At 37.4% G+C, this 23,789-nt stretch overlaps 1 protein-coding gene across 1 annotated transcript in view; it reads right to left on the minus strand.

Annotated features, from left to right (window-relative positions):
- The window catches only part of DOCK3 (dedicator of cytokinesis 3), a 432,492-nt gene that overhangs the window by 193,205 nt on the left and 215,498 nt on the right, over positions 1-23,789 (minus strand). Inside the window, exons 6-8 of the mRNA XM_057706148.1 lie at positions 18,318-18,466; positions 8,766-8,850; positions 265-306 (exon numbers count right to left, since the gene is read on the minus strand). Coding sequence (XP_057562131.1) covers positions 265-306; positions 8,766-8,850; positions 18,318-18,466 — 276 coding nt within the window. The remainder of the gene's footprint in view (positions 1-264; positions 307-8,765; positions 8,851-18,317; positions 18,467-23,789) is intronic.

A 23,789-nucleotide genomic window follows, 5' to 3' on the forward strand; every position in this document is an offset into this window, starting at 1 on the left:
ATTTTCTCAGACTGATTCATTTTAGTCTCTCAGACTACTTTGTTTTAATTGTGCTTGTATAAATTTGCACAGAGGAGTGGAGACGAGCCAAGTCAGCTTGGAGGTCAGGGCTCCTTAGGTCACAATCAAGAAGTCAGTGGTAAAAAAAAATAAATAAAAATAAAAGATTACCCAAAAAAAGGTAATTTCCTGCATACCTATTTTAAAACTGCTTAAAAGAAAGAATTGAGGGAAAAGACTGGGAGGTCTGGTTAAGTTGCTTACCTGAGATGTGCTTTGCTGTACACTCTGCCGGCTAGATAAATGCTATGGAAAGAAGCAAAAAATCAATTGGAAAGGAAACTAATTCTTGTCAAGCATCTTTTTTATGCTAGGCATTATGATATATATTTTACATATATGATCTCGTTTAATTCTAATAACTTTTTAAGACAAATATTATTTGTATTTGACAGAGGCAACTAAGGCCTAGTGTAAGGAAGTGAGATGCTGAAGGTTCCACACAGCAAGAAGGTGGCCAAGTCTGGATTCAAACCCAGGCCTTTCTAGCTTAGAGGATCAGCCAAGTCACAGGTGGGTGCTTGCTACCGGATTTTTGCTTTGCCAGTCCTCTCCACACACTGCATCACATCCTGCACTGCATGACACATCTTCCTCAGGCTCTCTACACTGGAGAGGGTATAGCCTTTAACCACAAGTGGCTCCTTCCCAAACATCTCTCCATGCTGCTCCTTTGCTGCTGGCTAAAGTTAGAAGCAGATTCCAATCCCAGCTGCATGCAAATGGGTTGTGAAATTTCAGACAAACTGCTTACTCTCTCCAAGGGACACTTCCCTCAACTACAAAAATGAAATAAATGTTTTAACTGTCTTCCTTGCAAGGTTATTATGAGGCTCAAATAACAATGGGAAGCAGCATGACATAGTAGTTAGAGACCTAAGTGCAAAAGTCAGGACACCTGGTTTTAAATCCTGACTCACACTTTCCTCATCTGTTAAGTGAGGATAACATTTTGTGCTGAACCTCATAGGGTTTTGTGCAGGTTAACCCAGCATAATTGTAAGTGGTTGATCACTGTTATCTATAATTAGTATTCTTCTTATTATAGGTGTTCTTTTTTTAAATAATTAGTTATTATGGGAAAGTCAGTCACATTTAGAAGTAAACCCTGGCCAGGAAGAATGGTGCGTTCAGCATTCTTCAAGTTCCTGGTCTTGGCAGACTCGACAATGAGAGTTTCTATCCTGCTTCCTTTTGGAAGGTTATGAGATAGCACTCATTTGGTGAACTGTTCCACATCACATGGGTAAGAAGAATGGTTGCTGAGTAGAATGGTTTCATTCTTTTAACAAATACACACATTTAACCCTAAATAAAACTAAAATACAATTAAATATTAATTTAAATGCATCTCACTAGCTATATTAGCTAGTTATTAAATACTCATGTGCATTATTAGCTATATTAGCTAATTATTATTGACTATTAATGTTCATCAATGGGAATATATGTTCTCAGGATACATATTAAATATAATTAAAACAGGTCTCCACCAGCTGGGGAAATTATCACATAGAATGCTTATGTACAAAAGAAAATTTCATACATAAAATAGGTCACAAAAAAAGTTCTTTAAAAAAATCAGGCTTTCAAGAAAAAAAAAATCAAGCTTTCTATGGTTTACTGACCCATGTCCCACTGGGAAGGTTACAGGCCTAAAACTCTTTCCATTGCTTTATTTTTAAGGGCTACACTAAGTCATTCTTCTCAAGATAATTTACTAACTCTTAAAAATGACTACCAATCATAAACATTAATGTTCATTTATAACTATATATGGAGTTTACACCTAATTTCAGTGTAAATCATCCTGGTTGACAATGACAGACATCTTTCTAGACTTCAGAGGCATCAAATTTGGGGAGAACTCTTCAACTTAGTCTGAAAGCACCCCACATGAGTAGCCAGAGAATGGCATCAGAACTGGCATTTTGGAACGTACAAATTTACATTTCCACCATAAGTGCACAAGAGTTCTCTTTCTCCACATCCTTGCCAGCATTTATTTAATGATAAGCAAATAATATCTAACAGGTGTGAGGTAATATCTCATTGTGGTTTTGATTTGCATTTCCCTGATGATTAGTGATATCAAACACTTTTTCATGTATGCATGACTTCTTTAGAAAAAAGTCAGATCTTTTAGGCTCACAGACTTCAGTAGCTGTGGCACGCAGGCTCAATAGTTGTGGCTCACAGGCTCTAGAGCGCAGGCTCAGTAGATGTGGCACTTGGGCTTAGTTGCTCTGCAGCATGTAGGGTCTTCCTGAACCAGGGATTGAACTTGTGTCCCCTACACTGGCAGGCTGATTCTTAACCACTGTACCACCAGGGAAGCCCTTGTATGTTGTTGATTGTATATTTTGCTGTACGGAAGCTTTTTTGTTTGATATAGTTCCACTTGCTGATTTTTGCTTTTGTTGCTTGTGCTCATGTCATATCCAAAAGATCAATGCCAACACCAACGTCCAGCAGCTTTTCCTTTATGTTTCCTTATAGGAGATTTATGGTTTCAGGTCTAACATTTAAGTCCTTAATCCACTCGGAGTTAATTTTTGTGCATGGCATAAAACAGGAGTACAATTTCATTTTTCTGCATATCCAGTTTTCCCAACATTTACTGAAGAGACTATACTTTCCCCAGTGAATATTACTGGTTCCCTTGTTAAAATATTACTTGACTGCATAGGTGTGGGTTTATTGCTGGGATTTTGATTCCATTCCATTGGTCTATGTGTCTATTTTTATGCCAGTACTACATTCATTGTTTTGAATTACTGTACATTTGTAATATAGTTCAAAATCAGGAAGTGTGATGCTTCCAGGCTTGGTTCCTTCTCAATATTGCTTTGGCTATTCAGGGTCTATTGAAGTTCCAAACAAATTTTAGGATTGGTTTTTCTATTTCTGTGGAAAACACCATTGGAATTTTTATCGGGATTGCATTGAATCTATAGATGGCTTTGGGTAGTGTGTATATTTTAGCAATATTAACTCTTCCAATTTTTTTTGATGTCCAACAATTATTTTAATGAATTATGATACACAGATTATTGAATTCTGTAGACAGTTAAGCTCATGCTGTAGCATCATGGTTTTTTAAGGAATTCTCAGTGGAGTACTCTGGAGTGGGATTTGGGGTTCTAGGTTTCCTATCCCTGATGGGTATTTTTAAGTTTTATATGCTAGGTTTCCACATAAGATTTAATTTAAGCCAAGAATTCATATTTAAAAATAGTTTAGAAACCACTCTTAGAGAAGGAAATGTAGGGAGCTGCCAGATATCTTCTGTTTGCCCTCCCAGATCCACTCTCTTACTTTAGAGAAGGTATATTTTTTCCTTTTTTAAACTTTTTATTTTATATTGGAGTATAGCTGATTAACAATGTTGTTATAGTTTCAGGTGCACAGCAAAGGGACTCAGCCATACATATACATGTATCCATTCTCCCCCAAACTCCCCTCCCATCCAGGCTGCCACACAACATTGGGCTATACAGAAGGACATTGTTGGTTATCCGTTTTAAATATAGCAGTGTGTACATGTTGATCCCAAACTCCCCGACTATCCCTTCCTCCCATCTTTCCCCTCTGGTAACCATAAGTTCATTCTCTAAGTCTGTGAGTCTGTTTCTGTTTTGTAAATAAGTTTATTTGCATCATTCTTTTAGATTCCACATATAAGGGATGTCATATGTGACAGTTTTACTATAATGTCTTGGAGATCTCTGTGGGTTGAAATTGTTTGTGGACCTATGAGCTTCATGAACTTGATGTTCAAATCTCTCCCCAGATTTGGGAAGTTCTCAGCCATTATTACTTTAAATAAGCTTTCTGCTTCTTTCTCCACTCTTCTCCTAGTTCTCTAATAATGTATAGATTAATCCTCTTAATGGTAATCTTTAAATACCATAGGATTTCTTCATTCTTTTTACTTTTTGCTCCTTGACTGGAAAATTTTTATTTATCTGTCTCTAAGTTCACTAATTCTTCTTCTTCTTGCTCCAGTCTAATACTGAAGTTCCCTACTGAATTATTCAATTCAGTTACTGTATTCTTCAGCTCCAAAATTTATATTTGATTCTCTTTTATGTTTTCTAACTTTTGTTGAACTCATCTTGGTCTTGTGTTATTCACCTGATTTTTTTGTTGAACTGTTTACTGGTGTTCTCTTGTAACTCTCTGAGCATCTTTAAAACAACTATTTTGAATTCTCTGTCAGGCAATTTGTATACCACCATTTCTTTAGGGTCAGTTATGGAAAATTTACTGTGTTCCTTTGGTGGTGTCATGTTTCCATGATTCTTTGTGATCCCTGTAGCCTTTCATAGTCGTCTGCACATCTGAAGAATAGTTATCTCTTCCAGACTTTATGGACTGACTTTGGTAAGGAAAGACCTTAACCTATGGGTGGAAGGATGCTAGAGCATGCTGTGACTCTGGGTCTAATGGTGCAGGGTGCTCAGTTTAGGGCACATGGTAGCTCTGGGCCCAGGGTGCAGGTCTCACTGGCTGAGGCCACATGGGCCCACAACATCAACAATTCTGTGATCCTTGGGGAAAGCTGTGGAGGGTCCACAGTGGCTGCAAGGGATGTTAAGGTCCTCAGTGGCTCTTCCAGGTCCAGTGGCTAGGGACCAGGGCAGGCAGCAGTAGTGGCCAGAGTCAGTGGTGCGTACACACATGGCTTCAGGATCCAGCTTCAGGTGCCTATGTAGTGGTAGGGGGAAGCTACAGACACACAGGTAACAGCGAGGGTTGGGACCAGCTGGTGCCAACTACAGATTGACAAGCAACTGCAGGGACCCTGGCTGTTGGCACATATTCACGAGGTTGTAGAGGCTAGCCATGAGCACATGTATGGCAGTGGAGGCAGGGATGGGAGTTGGACTGACAGTGAGCAGGTACACAGCTACAGGGGCTAGCTTTAGGTGAGCCTAGGGATGCAGGTCAGTGACAAGCCAAGGCTGGATCTGGGCCACAGGCAGCTGTGGGGGCCTTGGCTGTTGGCATATACTCCTGTGGATACAGGGGCTCGCCATGGGTGTATGCATGGCAGCAGAGGCCAGTGTTGGGAGTGAGGCTGGTGGTGTGCAGGTACACAGCTTCAGGGGCTAGACGAACACACACACAGCAGTGGGTTCAGTTGTGGGGGTCTAAACTGGTGCTTTCATGCAGACAACCACAGAGGCCAGGGCTGCTGCATAACTCCTGCTCTGGCAAGAGATGTGGAGGGAACAGGGGAGACTCAGGTGGCTGGCATCTGTGGATGGAAATACCTGTGGGGTGAAAACTTTAATGGCAAAATCTATAGGGGTTCTGTGGTGGCTACTGGCTTCTTCAGTGGTGAAATATGCTGGGGTCCTCTGTGGAGCAGTCTGCTGAGGTCCGTGATGAGGTCCCCAGTGATAAAAGCTGAAGGGGTCTGCAGTGTCCACAAGAGTTGTTGAGGTCCTCTGCAGCGCAGGCTGCTGGAATCCTATGCAGAGCAGGCCACTGTGAGCCATGATTGCTCCCAATGCATGGCTGATACTGGCAGCCTCTGCCCTACTTCCTTGTTCCTAGCTATCTCTACATGTCTCAGTATTTATACCAAGTTTATTCCAATTATCTCATTTGCAATTTTCTAGAGCTCCTTGGGCTGCTTCTTAGACTGCTCCACTCTGCTTCCTGTTTCCTCATTTCTCTTTGCAGACAGCAATCACCATTTTCTTCCACTGAGTTGTCTGTTTTTTCCAAGTTTCTTTCATATGTATTTCTTCTGGTCTTTAACTTCCATGTGGGAGGTTTCTTCCAATGTCTGTTGATGCTTGGCTGTCTGGAAGTGTTTTGTAGGACCTGCTGACCACTGGGTTTCACTGTATGGAGGACTGTGGAAAGGAGTGGTCATCTTATCCAATAGCTTTTAATACCATATATACTCTGATGACTCCAAAATTATTGTATCTTCACTTCTGAACTTCAGACTTTTAATATCTCAGTTTGGAGGTCTAGAAGGCACCTAAACCTTGAAAAAAAAAATCAACTACTGATCCCCACTACTCTACTCTCAAAACTTCTCCCACCATGTTTCCTATTTCACCTTCACCCAGGTCAAAGTTGGGCAGCTCAAAACACAGGGGTCATTCTTCTCTGACCTCTCTCTTTTTTGTACACATGCAACCTATTCAATCTACCAACAACTCTAACTGGATCTATCTTCAACACATATTCAGAATCTAACAACTTACCACTTCCACTGTTTCAACTCTATCTAGCCCAAGATACTGAAATCAAAATCTTTTATTTGAATGACTGCTCTTTGTTTCCATTCTTGCTCCACTCCAGTCCTTCTGCACATATCAGCTGGAGGAATCCTTTTAAAATGTAAGCCAAATCATGTAATTCCCCTCAAATACCTTCTCAGGCCTGCTGTCACACTTAGAATAAGATGCAAAATCCTTACCAAAAATAGCATCCGCCAAGCCACCATTCTGACAGGAGTTCTTAGCTTCACACTGTCATTCTTACTTCACTTTCCACATCTAACTGATCATCAAAATTCATCATTTTTACTTATTAACATCTACATTCTCTATTACATTTCTTCTCAATTCCTACTGCTGCCTAGCCATTTTTTTAAAATAAATTTATTTATTTATTTTATTGGTTGTACTGGGTCTTCTTTGCTGTGTGTGGGCTTTCTTTTTAGTTGCGGGTGAGTGGGGGCTACTCTTCGTTGTGGTGCGCGGGCTCCTCCTTGCCATGGCTTCTCTTGTTGCAGAGCACGGGCTCTAGGCGTGTGGGCTTCAGTAGTTGCAGTACATGGGCTCAATAGTTGTGGCTCACGGGCTCTAAAGCGCAGGCTCAATAGTTGTAGCGCACGGGCTTAGTTGCTCCGTGGCATGTGGGATCTTCCTGGAGCAGGGATCGAACCCGTGTCCCCTGTATCGGCAGGCAGATTCTCAACCACTACACCACCTAGGAAGCCCTAGCCATTATTTCTTGTCCGAATCACTTCTGTGGTCTTGCTCCTCTCTGATTCCAGACTTCTATATTTTATACTCTCTCAGAATTTAAAACCCATATTCAATCATGTCACGCCATGGTTCTATGAGATTAGCAGTCCTATCAATTTGGGGCTTACAAAGCTCTTGGTGATCTGGCTCCTGCCTCCTTCTTGCCCTTATCTCCAAGTTGCTAACACATACTTACATGCGAAAGTTACCAAATATCTTATAGTTTCCTGGAATTACTACTTGCCTATGTTCTGTGCCATTTTGGAATGTCTTTCCTTCTTGCTTGTCTTCCTAATGAAGCCCTGAACATCCCTCAAGACTCACCTTAAGTATTCCTTACCTCTGAAAGCTTTCATTGATTTTTCCCAGCCCCAGGAAATCAGTCACTCTCTCCAACAGCATCACTGTATATCTTAATTATGACATGCAGCTCATAAATATTCTTGTTTGTGGTCTATTTGATCCCACTAGAGCAATTTCTAAACATGGGGACCATGCATGGGCTTTAGAGGCAACTACAATTCCCTAAAATTGAGTGTAAAATTTTCTACGCAAAATCATACTGGCGTTGTCCTGGGGAGAAATTTTATCTGATCCTCCATAATCTAGAAAAAGTTAGGAACTAATTCCCTAGATGGTGATATTCTTAAGGGAAGGAATAAGTCTTGTTCATCTTTACTTTCTATATCTCACACCTATCACTTTGCACAGATCATAGTTACGGCAATTGAACACAAATGCTTTTTTGTACACTTGTAAATATACATAAGTACATACACAGAAGCAATTGATATGTTATTTGTATATTATTTAGGCAAATTTCCTATGGTCCTTGTCCAGGCAACATACCTATGTTCCCTAAAAATATTGTATTTTCTTAAAGAGAAATTTGTAACTCTTTCTAAAACTTGTAATTCTCACCAATATACACTCCTTGAATATATACTCCTCAGTGAGGTTTTATCCAGTCCCTTAGTCTAAGCTTAACAGTCACCTGAGGTTTCTGATGTTTATTAAAAATTTTGTATCTTTAGTTACTTCTCTCATTCAGCCTGCAAAACGTAATCTTGGCCATCAGTCAACTCAAAACACTTTTATAATAATCAACAGACAGTTAAGGATTTATCTTAGAAATACTGTTAACACTGATAAACAACAACATCCTACTGTATAACACAGGGAACTATATTCAATATCTTGTAATAAACTATAATGGAAAAGAATCTGAAAAAAGAATACATACACACACGTAACTGAATCACTTTGCTATACACCAGAAACTAACACAACACTATAAATCAACTATACTTCAATAAAAAAAAGTTTTAAGAAAGAAATGTTGGTACATTACTTCCAGAGTTAATCACTACATTAACTAACTGTTTCTTTTCAGCTTCAACTACCTTCTCAAGAGGTGGGGAGAGACAGAATTTTAGTTACTGCTGCAGGCTGAAGGAGCTCTGTTCACCAACAAAACCAACAGAGAAATGACCCCTAGACAATACAGTAGGCCCAACAGCCCTACACAACAATTCCATTTGGAGAGTAAGTATGATAGGAACTGTTTGGATAAGGAAGAACCCTTAAATACAGAAACAAAGATAAAGGAATGATTTTAGCAATATTGTTTCATAATATAATTAGGGATAATAAGAGAGAAAAAAATTAAGAGTACTGGAGCAAGCTACCTTATGTAATATTTCTTACCATTTTATAGAGATCTGAGACACTAATCTGGTCCGCATCCACTACTTCAAAGTCCTTTCGAGGCACCAGGTCCAGGCCCAAATGCCTAGTAAAGAAAAAGACCACATTCAGCATGCCATGTCCTCAGATTACTCATCTCTCTTTATGTGCCTGGGAGCCCATGCCAGCCATGATCTTGTGGACAGAGGTTCAGACACTGCCTCTGCAGGGACATGCCTTTATTCAGTAACCTAACTTTGTTCACCTTTAGGTAAATAAATGAGACTAGGAATTTTAAGGCTGTGACAGTTTTAGTCTTCAGGCAGTTCCCCCTGTGATGGTAAAAAGGATTCATTCAGCATCACATTTATAACAGATTGCTTGAATTCACTGAGGATAGATTTTCTCAGATCATTAATAAGTCATGTTTATTTTTCTATTTCCCCCTATCCTGCAAGTATGCACAAGGCTTAGCCATGCATTACTTTCATTAGGATAAAAAAATTATTCAGTGTCCAAGTAGATTTGTAATTCAAAGTCAAACACAGAAAAATCACCTCCTGGGAATTCCAGGAGGTCCAGTGGTTAGGACTGTTCGCTTTCACTGCCGTGGGTGTGGGTTCAATCCCCTGTTGGGGAACTAAGATCCTGCAAGGCGTGCAGCACAGCCAAAAAAAAAAAAAAAAATCACCTCCTAAAGGTATTAAACTCAAAGAAATATATACTTTGGTTGAGTTTTATCTTATTTTCAATTTAATTAATAGTGACAATGGGTTATAGTAAAGACCTCACCATGCATTAGCCAATATCTTAAGACACTTTATATGGAAGTTTAACCAGGGAGCACTACTACTAAAGAAAACAATACTTAGAAGATCTGGTATAACTTGGGTAGGAAGGAATAAGTGATGATGATTAATGGTTGGTTGGGAGGCAGTATGAGAAATAACTCTGGACAGGCAGAACTCTTGCATTCAAACATGGCACATAATTCATATTCAATACACATTAGTCCTTTCTCATTTTCTAGAACAACAGCTCTAAATCTGTAGTCCAATGGAATTAGGGGGTTGTGGACCCCTGTAACTACATATAAAAGTATGTGTGTGTATTCATGTATGCATTTTCTCTGAGGAGAGGGCCTATAACTCACATTGGGGTTTCAGAGCGGCTCTGTGACTACACTTCTCTAAAACAAGGGTTATGAATTATTGCACCTGGCAAAAGTATACCACAGATGATGGAAGGAGAAGTATTTATATTTTTCTCTTCACCTAGATTATGAACTACGTTTAGAATATGCTAGCAAAACTAATTCTCTAGCCTCTTTCTGTGCATAAAACTCCCACTTATTTAAAATAAGCCATGTATACATCCAAAATGCAGAATTATTTTATTTATAATTTTATCCTATTATGTAGGAAAAGATATGAAGAGGTTAAATTGTAATAAGATTGATAAAATAAAAATGGGAAATTAAACCTACATGAAGAAGTTATAAGCAAACACACTAATCACATAGACTGATATGATTACTATGATTAAGAATTAAAATTTAGATGTGTCCTTTTTAGCAGGCAAGAAAAAAGGAGAAACATTTCTCTATTAAAGGACAAAAACACATATTTCTATTACTTATTACTATAACTTGTATTATTCTATAATAGAGAAACATGGGTTTTTAAAGAAGAAATAATTTCTTGGTACTAAATGAAAAAAAAAAAAAAAAAAACCCTCATAGTTTCACGTGATGAGAAGATCAGTAATACACTGCTGGCCTTAACTACAATAGTTCACAGTTTAATGGTAAAACCATTCCATCAAATCTGATCAGTGAATTTAATGCACTATAATCTGTAAGAGATTTTATTTCCCATCTTCATACATCAAAGCAGTATTCCATTCAATCACCTCTTATTAATTATTCTTAATTTTTCTGAAATAATTTCAGGCCTCTGGCTTCTAATACTTATAGCATCTAAAGGCAGTAGTGTCACGGAGAGCAAGACATAGCTGAAGCACATCCTTTCACCTCGCACATCTTAAAAAGCAATTTACATTTTAAAAATAATTTTGCAGTTATGATCTCAAATATTTAGAATACTTTTACATGCATATGGAAAAACAGCAGAAAGATCACAAAAATGACATTAGTATTTGTATAAGGAAAGTAAAATTCGACAATGTATCAACTTAAAACATTTTACAAATTTTCTGTAGTCATGTTGTTGAAACTTCAAGTACAAAAATGAAGAGGAAAAATTTCATACATACTCTTTAACCACTGGTGGTCACCAAATATATAAGGTAGCCTAAATATTACAATTAATTAACAGAAAGAAGACTGTACAATAATCCAGTCAAAATATATGTCTTCAATACAACAGCTTAAGAAAAAATCCATATGGATCTAAGTCAATAAGGTCCGGATGAGAGTATGTGCTCTGTGGTAGTGCACCACACTTGTCTGGAGAATGGCATCTATGCAAACTCTACCTTAGCACTATGACACCCTTGGCTTACTTGTCCATTCAATTATCCACCTATATACCCATCCACTCACCCCAAAGACACTCTCTGAGGATCTATCATGTACCACCAACGGTGCTGGATACAGGAAACAGAGCAGTTTTGAGTCAAGCAAATGTTCATATTCATCATGTTAATTCTCCCCTGAGAGCAAAGCATTTTCCCTCTCCTAAAAGTCGCTAGAAACACAGTATCTTTTAGTTTCTTGATTTCATTATCTTAGGAAATAAGAAAATGATTAACAGGTGATCTAATAAAACTGAAGACCAATTTTATTCTACTACGATCATCTTCAATGGAAGAAGGTAGTTTCCAAAAGCTAAATTGAAGGACTGTCCTCATTGGAAGAAGGCAGAGATGCTGCACAGTGAGAAACAACACATGTTCACTAAAATTTCACTCTGTAAAAGAGGTTCCTGGTTATTTCTTCCTATGGCATATTCTAAGAATAGTGAATAGTAAGTACAGGGAATGGTCAACTTAGTCTATCTTCACAGCAAAGGAAGGCACTGCATCAGAGTAGTTAGGAGCCTGAGCTCTGATGTCAGATTGCCTAGTTTGTATCTTGGCTCTCCTACCAAGCCATACGGTCTTCTCTACTATTACAGGCTGCTGTAAGGATTAATGCATGTAAAACACTCAGTACACTGCCAGGCACTGTGAACTGCTTCTGCTGTTATAATTATCATTATGTATTACATCGTTAGCTAAAATATGACTTAAAGTACAAGCACTGTGGTTAAAGAGAACAGTGTCTGAAAAAGAGACTCCTAAACAGATGGACACAAGCAGGAAGCATACAACTATATATATATCTATATACAGATGCAGTATAGAGCTGAGTTTTTTAAGTGGTCTTGCTAACTGCTTAGGTAAACAGTCTTCACAAAAACAGTCTTCCCTCATCACTTGTCACTAATCACTCACTCAGTAATTCCAATAATTCAATAAATATTTGCACTTACTCTATGCTAGGCTCATGCTGAACTTAGGGACACAGCAGGGAATAAGAGACGTATTTCTGCTCCTACATTCTTTTAGGTGTACCTCTCTAAAGGCCCTGAATCTCTCTATCAAAATTCTTTGAATTTTACATGTCTTTTGAATGTTCCATATTCTATTCTATTTTTTATTGTATCTTTTTCTTCCAGGTTTCCTCACTTGAACCGCAGAACATAGAAAATAACTTGAAGTTAATTAATTATATACGATGGATGTTTTAAGGCATTTAGGACTTAGTTCTCCCCCATAATCAGTTGAGAAAGGCTAGAGATACTAAGATTTTCCGTGGGCAGTGCTCTTTTCTAATACTTAAAGAGAGCATGTAGATATAACAATACTAATAAAAGCATGGTATATTTATACAGCAATAAAATGTAAGATATAACTAATAATAGCGACCTTTTACTGAATATTTACTTGAAATAGGCATTTTATATATATCCTCTCTAAGCACTATGGGAAGTACACAGTATCAGACCCATTTTATAGGTGAGGAAACTGAAGCCCAGAGAGGTTACTAAGTAGCCTATTAAGGGAGTACAGCTGAGCTAGTCTCAAGCTAGGTCTGTCTTACTCTGAATCCATGACATTTCTACTATACCTGGCACCCTTCTACTAATAACCATGAAGTTAAATACTAATGGCTATAAATGACTGTAATCAATTTGGTCATAATAGTTTGAGGAATGATTTTGTGTCAATACATCAATCCAGAAGGAAACATAGACTGATGAATCAGTGGCCAACAGGCATAAGAAAAACCCACTTTGTTACTTATATACATTCATATAGTGCCTATCAAGTGCAGGCATTGTGCTAAGTGCAGGGTAGGCTAATGAGCAAAACAGATGCACAAAGAATGAGTGAGTGTGTGTGTGTGTGTCTAAGTTAATCATTTGAACATGATAATTGGACAAAAGAATCTTGACACATGCATAGTTTAAACATAGTTATCTCAGACTTCTTAAGTATGGCAAGATACTGATTGATGGGTACAACACCTTATATCGGAGAAACTCTAAGAAAGCATTGAAAGCTTCTGCTAATTTCAGACAACCTGAAGCTGGAAAATATCACTATGCCCTTAAAGAAAAAGTACTGAACCATAAACTTTTCTGAGTCCTAGCTAAAAATCTACTGAGAGTAAACTCGCTGAGGTGGGGGGTGGGGTGCAGTATTTCCTGCATACTACAATCCAAACTATTGCTTGTGTTGCTTCCTCCAAGAGCAACTCCCTTGGTAAGGAACATAAACTAAGCGGGAAGAAAAGGACATGGGTGGGTTAGGATCTTTGAAAACCCAAGAGAAGGTAAAAAAGAGAGGCGAGGGAGGGAAATAATATGATAGAGAGGGAAACAAAGACAGAACAAAATAACTAGAAAGTATACATTTATTAGTGATTTGTCTTAAATGATGAGACTTCACAATAAAAGATACCAATTTTTTCACTTGATACTTGAAATCTATAGAAACATCATTCTAATTCAACAAAACCTTATAAAATGTTTACATTTATTCAAATCTGTACTTTCTACCTAAAGAAGAAATACAAAAATCCTACAAAATTATTCTAAGAGTAAACTATTTCTTACTTTGGCATTTTTCTAAGGCAAAGATCAATTAGGCCACGTCAGTCCTGGGTTAATGCAACTCTAACTCAGCTATGCTATATTTACTGTAATGATGATATTAAAGACTGAGAAGAACCTTTTCTCAATATCTTCATGGAAGGTGTCAAAAATATTAAATTAACACATTAAAATTACATTACTAGACAAATTATTTTAAAATTCCCTTGGAGAGGATGTAATTTATTCTTTGAATAGGAGACCTGAGCAGAGAGGATGGCTAGTTAACCTGAATACAACCTTGTTTTATGCCCCTCCTGTATTTCAGAACACGATATTATAAATGCTGATTTCTACCTAATACAATTTTAATAATTTTCACTTATGAAATGAGTGTGCACACAGGTGAAGAGGCCAACAAGTATAAATCACATAAATTTAATGCCAGAATCTTCAAATTTTTAGCCAAATAATAATTATTAATCTCAGGGGAAAAAAATTAAAATAATTGTTATGTAGATGTGGAGAGCTCTGCATTTAATTTAAACTCTAAATAAAAGAATATAGTACCAGTTTAGTTTTTATCCTTGAAAGTGCTAACTCAATGTTAAAGCAGATATATATTAGGAGACATACAGTATAGATAACAGAACAAAGATCAAATAACCCACAGACTAGAGATACTGACAATAATTTTTCTGGTTTTAAGACTCACATTTAAAAATAATCATAGAGATAGTAAGGTCCTGCATAAACTATACGGGCTTTGGCATCAGTTCTGGGTACAAACACCAGTTCTACCACTCAGTATGCAACAATGGAAAAAGTGTTTCTGAGCCTTAGTTTCCTCATTAGGTAAAAGAGAGTTCTTGTCTTGAAAGAGCATAACAGCATTTCATTATAACAGTGCATATAAGTTAAGTCATGCACTTGCCGCAGCAATACAGGCAGATGTACTCAATAAACTATTAATAGCATCTAAAATAGGTTCTGAAAAGGCAGAGCTATACAGTCTAAGAGTCTAAAGAAAAAGGCAGAAAGTTTAAAACTATTACTATTTGATTACATCAATTACAACGTAAAAATACATTCAGAAAATATTGATTGTGCACCCACAACATGCCAGCATATGCTAAGCTTCAATATTTTATGGAATTTATAAAAGAGTGGTAGAACAAGGAGTGTGAAATTATGAGGGCATAAGATGGGAACTATGGATATGGTTATCAGTGCTCAACTGTTGCATGGAACAGTCTCCTTTATCTAACCTATTGGTATAAAATGACTTTATTTTTGTAGTACACCATCTCTTCTTTCACATTAAGAAGGGATGTTTTTAAAAGGGTTAGTGCGAGTGAGAACCAGAGAGAATACTCCTATTGGTTTGAGGGGCAATATATCTTTTTCCTTTAATAATAGTAAAGACCTACAAAGTTCTCATTTAAGTTTTTAAGTGACTGTATTTTCCCCTGGGGGTAAAGGAAAAAATGGAAAGAAGAAGAACTGGGGAAAGAAAGAAGTGCAAGGGGAGGGAGAAAGAAAAGAAGATACAGAAACATCAGGAGAGGAGGATAAGGGGAGAAAGGAGGGAGAAGGGGAAAAAAGTGTGGGGGGATGGAACTACGTGCCCGGTTTTTATCTGTTTATTAAAATGAACATATAAATACTCCCCCCCCCACACAAGCACACACAATAACTTGTTCAGAAAAGTTATTAATGAAGGTAGAATAGCTCTGTACTTTACTGACAGGTATTTATAATGTTCTCTGCTTTTTTCAAATATAATTTGAACTTGTTTCCAAGCTATCATCTTTAAGTTTTCAGATTTGACTGCAAAATCTGACTGGTCTGTTTTCTAACTTTTAGCATAAAGAGGTATTGATATTTCTAAAATATTCCTCTTGTTCATTTACTGGTATGTACAGTGCACTTAAACTGTAACATAATGATTTATACAACTGTTAGTATCATCAGTTCAAGAGTAACAATTTGCTTGGCACATAGTGATGCTATGTTTGCAAATTACTACCATTACTGATTTTTTCAAATAAATGCAATGATACCATTTTATACATAGTACTGTTTGAAGCTGAGGAGACAGAGTCAGTAGCTATACTGTAAGTTAACATACTACATTTTGCTAAGATTTTTATTGCTCGAAGTTAGATTTAAAGAACACTGATCTCTCCTACATCTGAATTCATGTTATATCATACAAGGAGTCCGTGGTGTATGCCAAGCAATACTATTAACAGTCAAGAGAGGTTATTTAATGAAACAAACAAGGATAGGATGTTGCTACTTCAAAAGGTCACACATAACTGATGTAGGGTTGCATTTTTTTCTTCTCTATTGAACAGTACCACTCTGGGTTGGATCCACTGTTTATTAGAACCAATGTTTCCTCTTTCCTGATTTACTCTTCTATTTCTGCAAGAACACATTCTCAAGTCTCTTCTTAAGAAAGGAGCCATGAAAGGTAACTTCTGCATCCTTGAATACTTTAAAAGGGCTTTATTTGACCCTTACACTTGTTTATATAGTTTGGTTATTTAAAAATTTTCGCTGGCAAATCATTTCCCAACAGAAATTTGAAGATATTACTTGATTATATTCTAGCATCCAGTGTCACTGATAAAACTTTTGAGGCTGGTGTAAATCTTATTATTTTGTAAGAAGATCTGTTTTTCTGTCTGATAACCTTTTAGGATCTTCTCTTCATCCCTGATTACTGAAATATCTTAATGTGCCTCACTGTAGGTTTTGGCTTTTCTTCTTCATTCATTACACTAGGTATTTGATGGGCTCTTCCAATCCTAAGTCATCTGCTCTTTGGCTCTGGGAAATTCTCTTCTATTATTTCTTTAGAATTTCCTCTTTATTGCCTTTGGTTTTTTCCAGGAAATATGAAGTCTGATGTTGGATCCCCTAGATTGAATCTCTATATTGTTGTTCTTTCCTCAACCATTTCCCATCCTTTTATTTTATTTTCCTAGAGATGACATAAAATTATCTTCCTGTTCTCTTCCTGAATTCTTTTTTGAAATCCTATTCTCCACTCTCTTTTCATAGCATTTTATAATACATAATGAATCTTCTTGAATCTCTTTGAGGATACTGAGAGATTTTTAAAGTTCTTTACTAATTTCTAGCTCTCCCTGGGGCCAGATATTTTGTTTATCCTGGTCACCCTCTCTTCCCTGTGAAAGGATTTCCTCAAATACCTGTAATACTTGATTGTCCATTTAAATTTAAAAGGCACTTAGAAATGTGAGGAGTTTTTTGTATGGGGGTGGATTGCTAGGAAGCTTCTCTTTCTGATAAGTGGAAAAGATCTGTTCATTACACTCTGAAACCCTTAAATGCCTCAACATGGAGGGCTTTGCAATAAAGTCCCAATTGAAACTTTTGTTGCCCAGTTTCCCCCTAGGCAGTTGGTCTTTGTATTTGTTTATCTGAAGGGGAAACACCTGGCTGCCAGGCTTTCTACTCACAGTGGTGAATTATTACTTTACATACTTTTAGGCACCCCCTTTTTTTTATGCTCCAGGGCATGCTCCCTTTCTTCCATGATTCTAGCAGCTGCCAGGCAGACCAGCTCCTTCATTAGCTAAAGTTTCCTCCATATATTACGGGCTTCTTCTGTCACTAATCCTCCATCTACTTTTCAGCTTCTAGAAATGGGTTCATATAGCCCATTTATTGCTGGGCTCCTCCCACTTTTTATTTTTTATCATTTCAATGATGTCTTGAGGGGAAGAGGAGCTAAAGACTTGTTCTAAAATATACTTTAGGTATATGTATATCTTAAATAGGAAGCAACCTAGTCACTTCAAAATTCCATGGACCTGATTTTAAGAGAATGAGACAAAAGCATCTGGGAATTATATCGATTATTAAATCTAGGAAGAAATAAAATCTGAGTACTATCTATTCTAGCTATCCATGCCAAAGTCCTATAATTTTACTTGTATGGCAATAGCAAATAATCATACCAACTGCATAAATACAGGACTATTTTTGCAGGACAAATTAGTTAAGAATATTCTTAAGTACAGATGTAGACAGTTCCCATTTGTAGTATATGCTTATTCGGATTCATTATACGGCTATGAAATGTAAAGGAAGCCAAATTCACATGAAATTAAAAGGTACTAAAAGATGAAACAAAAGAATATTCTGATTACTGAGGTCTAGAATCAAGGAATTTGAGATGGAAGAAACCCCAGAGGCTAATGTAGTCCAATAATTTAATTTTCTGGAAGTGAAAACAGAGGCTGAGAGAGTTTCAGTGAGTAGAATCAGTGAGCGTCTTTTGCTATAAACTACTCATTGTAAAAATGATCAAAGCTTAGTGGAGAATAAAACCATGTCTTTTAATCCCTAAAGATAAGCTTTGATCAGGTACAAACTCCATGAGGACTGAGTTATCATAAATGAAACTGAGAGATGCCCAAATGATATTCATACTTACTCATTGCCCCAGTCCAGGCGCACGGTGATGTGCCGCTTAACCTCCCGCACCTGATCCTGAGTCAGGTGACCAGACAGGAGCTGCCTTCGAAGGTCAATAAGTTCATTCATCACATGGCGTAGTTTGTAGAAAAGATCTACTTTATGTTTCTGAAAGGGCATTTTTGGTGTTGGGTGAAATAAAAAAGGGATATGGAAAGGGAATGAAAAACAAAAAGAGAAATAGTTAAACTATGTAAAGTGCTCATTTCTCTGAACCTCTAAAAAAGGCAATATAAAGAGAGGTTTATTTAAGGATCTTAAATCAAAGTGTTTAGTTCCTACTGTCTAAAAATCTCTATAAAGTGACATCTAACAACATAATTGATCTCGCTCATGCATAGTATCATATGTTTATCTCTGCTCTATCCTGGACTATCAATTTTCCAGTAAGTTACTAAGCTTAATCAGAACAAAAAGAAACACAGGAGCCTAGAGCAGTTTTCTCTGACACAAGCTGCCATGTACGTTACAACAAGATTTCAACCATCCAGCAACATCTCTGGTTTCTCCAGGAAGGATACTTAAATTGGGGGAGGGAGAGAGAATCACTTGTCCTATTTTAAAGAACTGTTTCAACATAAAGCTACAGTCTCTGGAGTGAGATTCATTCCAGGTTTCCAGGACTCATCTAGCTTTAATTAGCTTTTGAAAACAGTATGTGTCCCTAGTGTCACAGCGTTCTACTCTTTTCAGTTCAATAAAAAGCGTCACCTTTATAAGAGTTAAGTGGAAACATCTTAATGAACTTAACTATGGACATCACAGTGGTTTTAACCTTACAAGTAAAAAATGTAAATACCATGACAGTAGATGCTTAACAAAAAGATTTACTTAAGAATATAGGTTTAAAAACGAAAGTTCTATTTGCTCACAAGTGAAATCTTAATTTTGGAATCTTGCAGTTTTTGTTTCTATTATAGAGAAGCACAATTTCACATGATAATTAAAATTCTTATAATGCAACTAATCTATAAAGAACGCTTTTAAAGACAGATCAATCTTTACCATAGTGCTAGTAAAGTCTCTATCTGGGATTTCCCCTAAAAAGACACTTGCCAAAATAAGTTGGATTCAACTGACTGTAAATAAAGTTATAATTATAAAGTAAATTACAAATCAGTAAAATCAGCTAATGTTTTTAAGTGGCCCTGAGCTTATGATTAAAATGTTTGGATCATACTACTTAGAAATCATCTAATGGAGCATTAGATTTTTAAAGGTCCATCTTAAAGAGAAATTATTTTTAACTAGAAGATCTTAGTAATCACACACTCTAACTACATCAAGCTGTTCTTTCTTTACTCAATGAACATATGAAGAAAAGCTAAGCACCTTGATGGCACACAATGCTGGCAGATGTGCAGAACTCAAATTCTTGCCAGCTCAAAAGCAACAAAGCCTAAAGTAAATTGCATCTGCAAAACTGAGATCTTGAAGATAAGCGATAAAGGCAATGTGGTGTTTGCTTCCAGCACATGCATTCCTTTATGATAAATTAGGGCCACCTGTCTAAGTTTAAAATAGAAAGTTAGGATTATTATTTTCCCATCAAGCCATACACAACAATCCACTACATATATATGCAAGCATTTATTCAATCACTCAATTAACAAACGCTTACGGAGCACCTGCTGAGTGCTATCGCTTTGTTGTGATCAAAAGTCCCTACTCTCATGGTGCTTTCATTCTAGAGAGCAGAGACAGACATACGTAAATACAAAATGGTGGTAAAAATTCTAAGGAGAAAAATTAAAGCAGAATAGGGACAGTGGGTGGCCATGGGTGAGTTGGCTGGGGAGTAGGAGAAGTTACTGCTTCAGGTAGAATGGTCAGGGAAAGGCTTCCTTGGGAGCTGAACTTTAAAGTAGAAACCTGAATGAAATAAGGTGACAGCATTTAGGAAAACTGGGGAATTTTTACAGGCATGGGAAACAGCAAGAGCAAATGCCTCAATGTGGAAGTGAACTTGGCGTGTTGACAGAGAATAAAGAGGTCAGTGCACCTCGAGCAAAGTAAACAAGGGGGAAAGTGGTGATGATGCAGTCAGAGAGGCAACACGGACCAGACTGGACAGGGCCTTTGTAAATTATGTTAAGGGCTTTAGCTTCTATTCCCAGTAAGATGGGAAGCCACTGGAGATCTGGAGCAGAAGACTGACATGATATGACATGTCTTGAAAACATTACTCTGAGTGCTTTCTTGAGAATAAATCATGAAAAATCAAAAAGGACTGTGGGGGTTCCAGTTAGGAAACTATTTATTGCAACAATCCATAGAATGATGGCTAACTGGACAAAGGTTAGAATGATAAAGGTAAACCTTTCAGAGTTTGGAATTTTGACATGTTCTGTAGTTAGAGCTGTCAAGATCTGCTGATAGATTAGATGTGAGATATGAATGGAGTCAAGGATCATTCTTTTTTCCTAGCCTGAGAAGCATGTCTGGAAGAGGGAAACAAGGTTCAATTTGGACATGATAGTTTGACACCAAGTTTCAACATTTAGAGGTCAGGAAAGTGAGGAGAATCTAGCAAAAGAAATAAAGAAGTAAGCAGTGAGGTGAGAAGAAAAGCAAGAGAGTACTGAAAACAGGGTTTAAGGAGGACTTTGTTAAATGCACTGAGAAGTTAAATAAAATATAGACTGAGAACTGGCCACTGGATTTGACACTGTAGTGACCATCACTGGCCATTGATGGAATGGTTGCAGTGAGTTCAAGAGCAATGGGAAAGGAGGGAATGGAGACAGAGCACAGATAACTCTTTTGTAGAACTTTCAGTAATTGAAAGCAGAGAAATGGGATAGCAAAACCGGGTTGTTCTAACAAGAGAGGGTTTTTTTTTTTTAAATGAAGCACAATTTTAGGCTGTCTGTACCCTGAAGGGAATAATCTAATAGAAGGGAAAATCTGATGATACAGGTGCTAAATCCTTGAGTAGTCAAGAAGAGATGGGTCCCAGGTTAAAAGGGGAGGTTTCACTTAAGCAGGATACTCTATTGTCACAGAGAGGAAAGGCACAGAAATGAGTAATGACACAGGTAGCTCGGAGATTTGGTGACAGAATAAATTTCTCTTCTGGCTGCTTTACTCCCAAGGAAATAAAAAGCAAGGTCATCGGCTGAGGAGTAGAGTGGGATGGGGTATTAGAGGTTTGAGAATAAAGGAAAAGATATTTAAAAAGTTTCATGGAGAGTGGTAAAACAAATCATCGGGAAAAATTGTTCAACTGTTAGATGGTTTTGAGATTTGTGAACACTAATTAAAAGTGCAGTTTTGTGTTTTCTTTTAAAGCCATGTATAATAAAGTATATTGATACTGAACTATCACATATATGTATGTGTACACGGGTGTATGCAAATATACACGTACACACATAATATATACTCATATGCATACATACAGTATCTGTGTAACAAACATGCACACACACATACAAACAATATCAATGCAAGAATATACTAATATACTCTTTTAAGGCACTATACGGTTATTTTTTTAATCAAGAATTTCTAACATTGTATTTTCCAAAGATGACAACAATATCTCCCATTCCAAGTGCTCTTCTGCAAAAATGTGAATCTGACACTCCCCTGGCATGAACTGGAACCTATTTTTTTCTTTCTTTCTGTCTGCCTGTCTGTCTGTCTTTCTGTTTCTCTTTCTCTCTCTCTCTTTTTTTTTTTTTTGGCCTCTCCTTGCGGCCAGGGAGAATCTTAGCTCTCCAACCTGAAACTGAACGCAGGCCACGACAGTGAAATCACAGAGTCCTAACCACTGGACAACCAGGGAATTCCCTGGAACCTATTTCTTTACAGCCTTAAATCTGGGGAGGCCCTGAGACTGCTCTGACCAATCAAACACGACAGCAGTGATCTGGGCTAGTTCTAGGCACAGCCCTTAACTAGTCTAGCAGTTTCTGCTTTCTGTCTCTTAAAATACACGCTCTTAGAAGGTTCCCTCTCAGAATCCAGCTGCCATGCTGTGAAAAGCCCAAGCTAAGTGGAGCGGCCACAAGGAGATGCTCCATTAAGCAGTCCCAGCTTGTGAGTGAGCCACATTACATGCCACGCCTAGCCAAGCCACGCCTAGCCGACTACAGCTTCTGCCATCTGACTGCAATAGAATGAGAAACCCTATGTGAAACTGCCCATCTGAGCTCACCCTATCCAGAGAAGAATGAAATATAATAAACAGTTGTTTTAAGCCACTAAGTTTTGGGGTAGTTTGTTATGTAGAACCAGAACAACTGTACAATATTTTTTTCCAATAGAAAATCAGTTACTGTTCCTAATTATATTGGGAATACTAACCCTGCACTAAGAATGAAATGGATCACACAATCAGAAAGCAGCACTATTATTATAATCATTGTGGTGCTAATTTCTTTTTCTAGGCCAAACTAATGGCCTCTTTGACCAGAGGTCCTAGCCCTAGAGTCTGCACCAGCATTGCTCTGACACCACATGGTACTCGTGGGTTTGTTAGCAGAAGAGAACCCACGCCATTCAATGCGAACAATATCAGAGACTGGCTCCAGAGCACACAATTTACCTAGGAGTACTTGATGCCACAGGACAGCTAAATACCCCACTCAGGCTGAAACATCCTTTTCTACTGAGAAACTTGCTCCTTAGTAGATCAAAATGGCAGTATATGAGGGATACCTCAGGTATATTGCGGGTGTGGTTGCAGATCACCACAATAAAGTGCATACAGCAATAAAGAGTGTCACACAATTTTTTTGGTTTCCCAGTGCATGTACAAGTTATGTTTACACTATACTGTAGTCTACTAAATATGCTATAGCATTATGTATAAAGAAGCAACGTATATACCTCAATTAAAAATACTGCTAAAAAATGCTAACCATCATCTGAGCCTTCAGTGAGTAATGGCAGTAACAAAGATTACCAATCACAGATCATAACAAATATAATAATGGAAAAGTTTGAAATATTGAGAGAATTACCAAAATGTGACACAGAGACATGAAGTGAGCAAATGTTGTGGGAAAATGGCACTGACAGACTTGCTCTACACAAGGCTGCCGCAAACCTTCAATTTGTAAAAAACACAGTATCTGTGAAGCACAACAAAGCAAAGCACAATTAAATGAGGTATGCCTGTAATTAGGTTGGCAATAAAATTTAACTTTCCTGTACAATCATCCCTAGTTACTGTCACTGCTAAAACAGAAGCAGAAAAAACAATTTTAAAAAAGAAAAAGAAATCTTAGCAACACATTTAGCCTCTCCAAAAACTCATATTTGTCAAGAATGGTTACAGAATATTTGGAAAGTATACTAAGGAGTTAGTAGAAACTGTACATTTAGAATAATTAAACTACTTTGCAAGCACATACTGGGCAGAATTTGCCTTGCCATTGTGAAGAATTCCTGGAGCTCTGCAGAAATACTCCTGATTTAAAAA

Source organism: Hippopotamus amphibius, chromosome 13, assembly GCF_030028045.1.
Source record: "Hippopotamus amphibius kiboko isolate mHipAmp2 chromosome 13, mHipAmp2.hap2, whole genome shotgun sequence".
In the NCBI taxonomy this organism is placed as follows: domain Eukaryota; kingdom Metazoa; phylum Chordata; class Mammalia; order Artiodactyla; family Hippopotamidae; genus Hippopotamus; species Hippopotamus amphibius.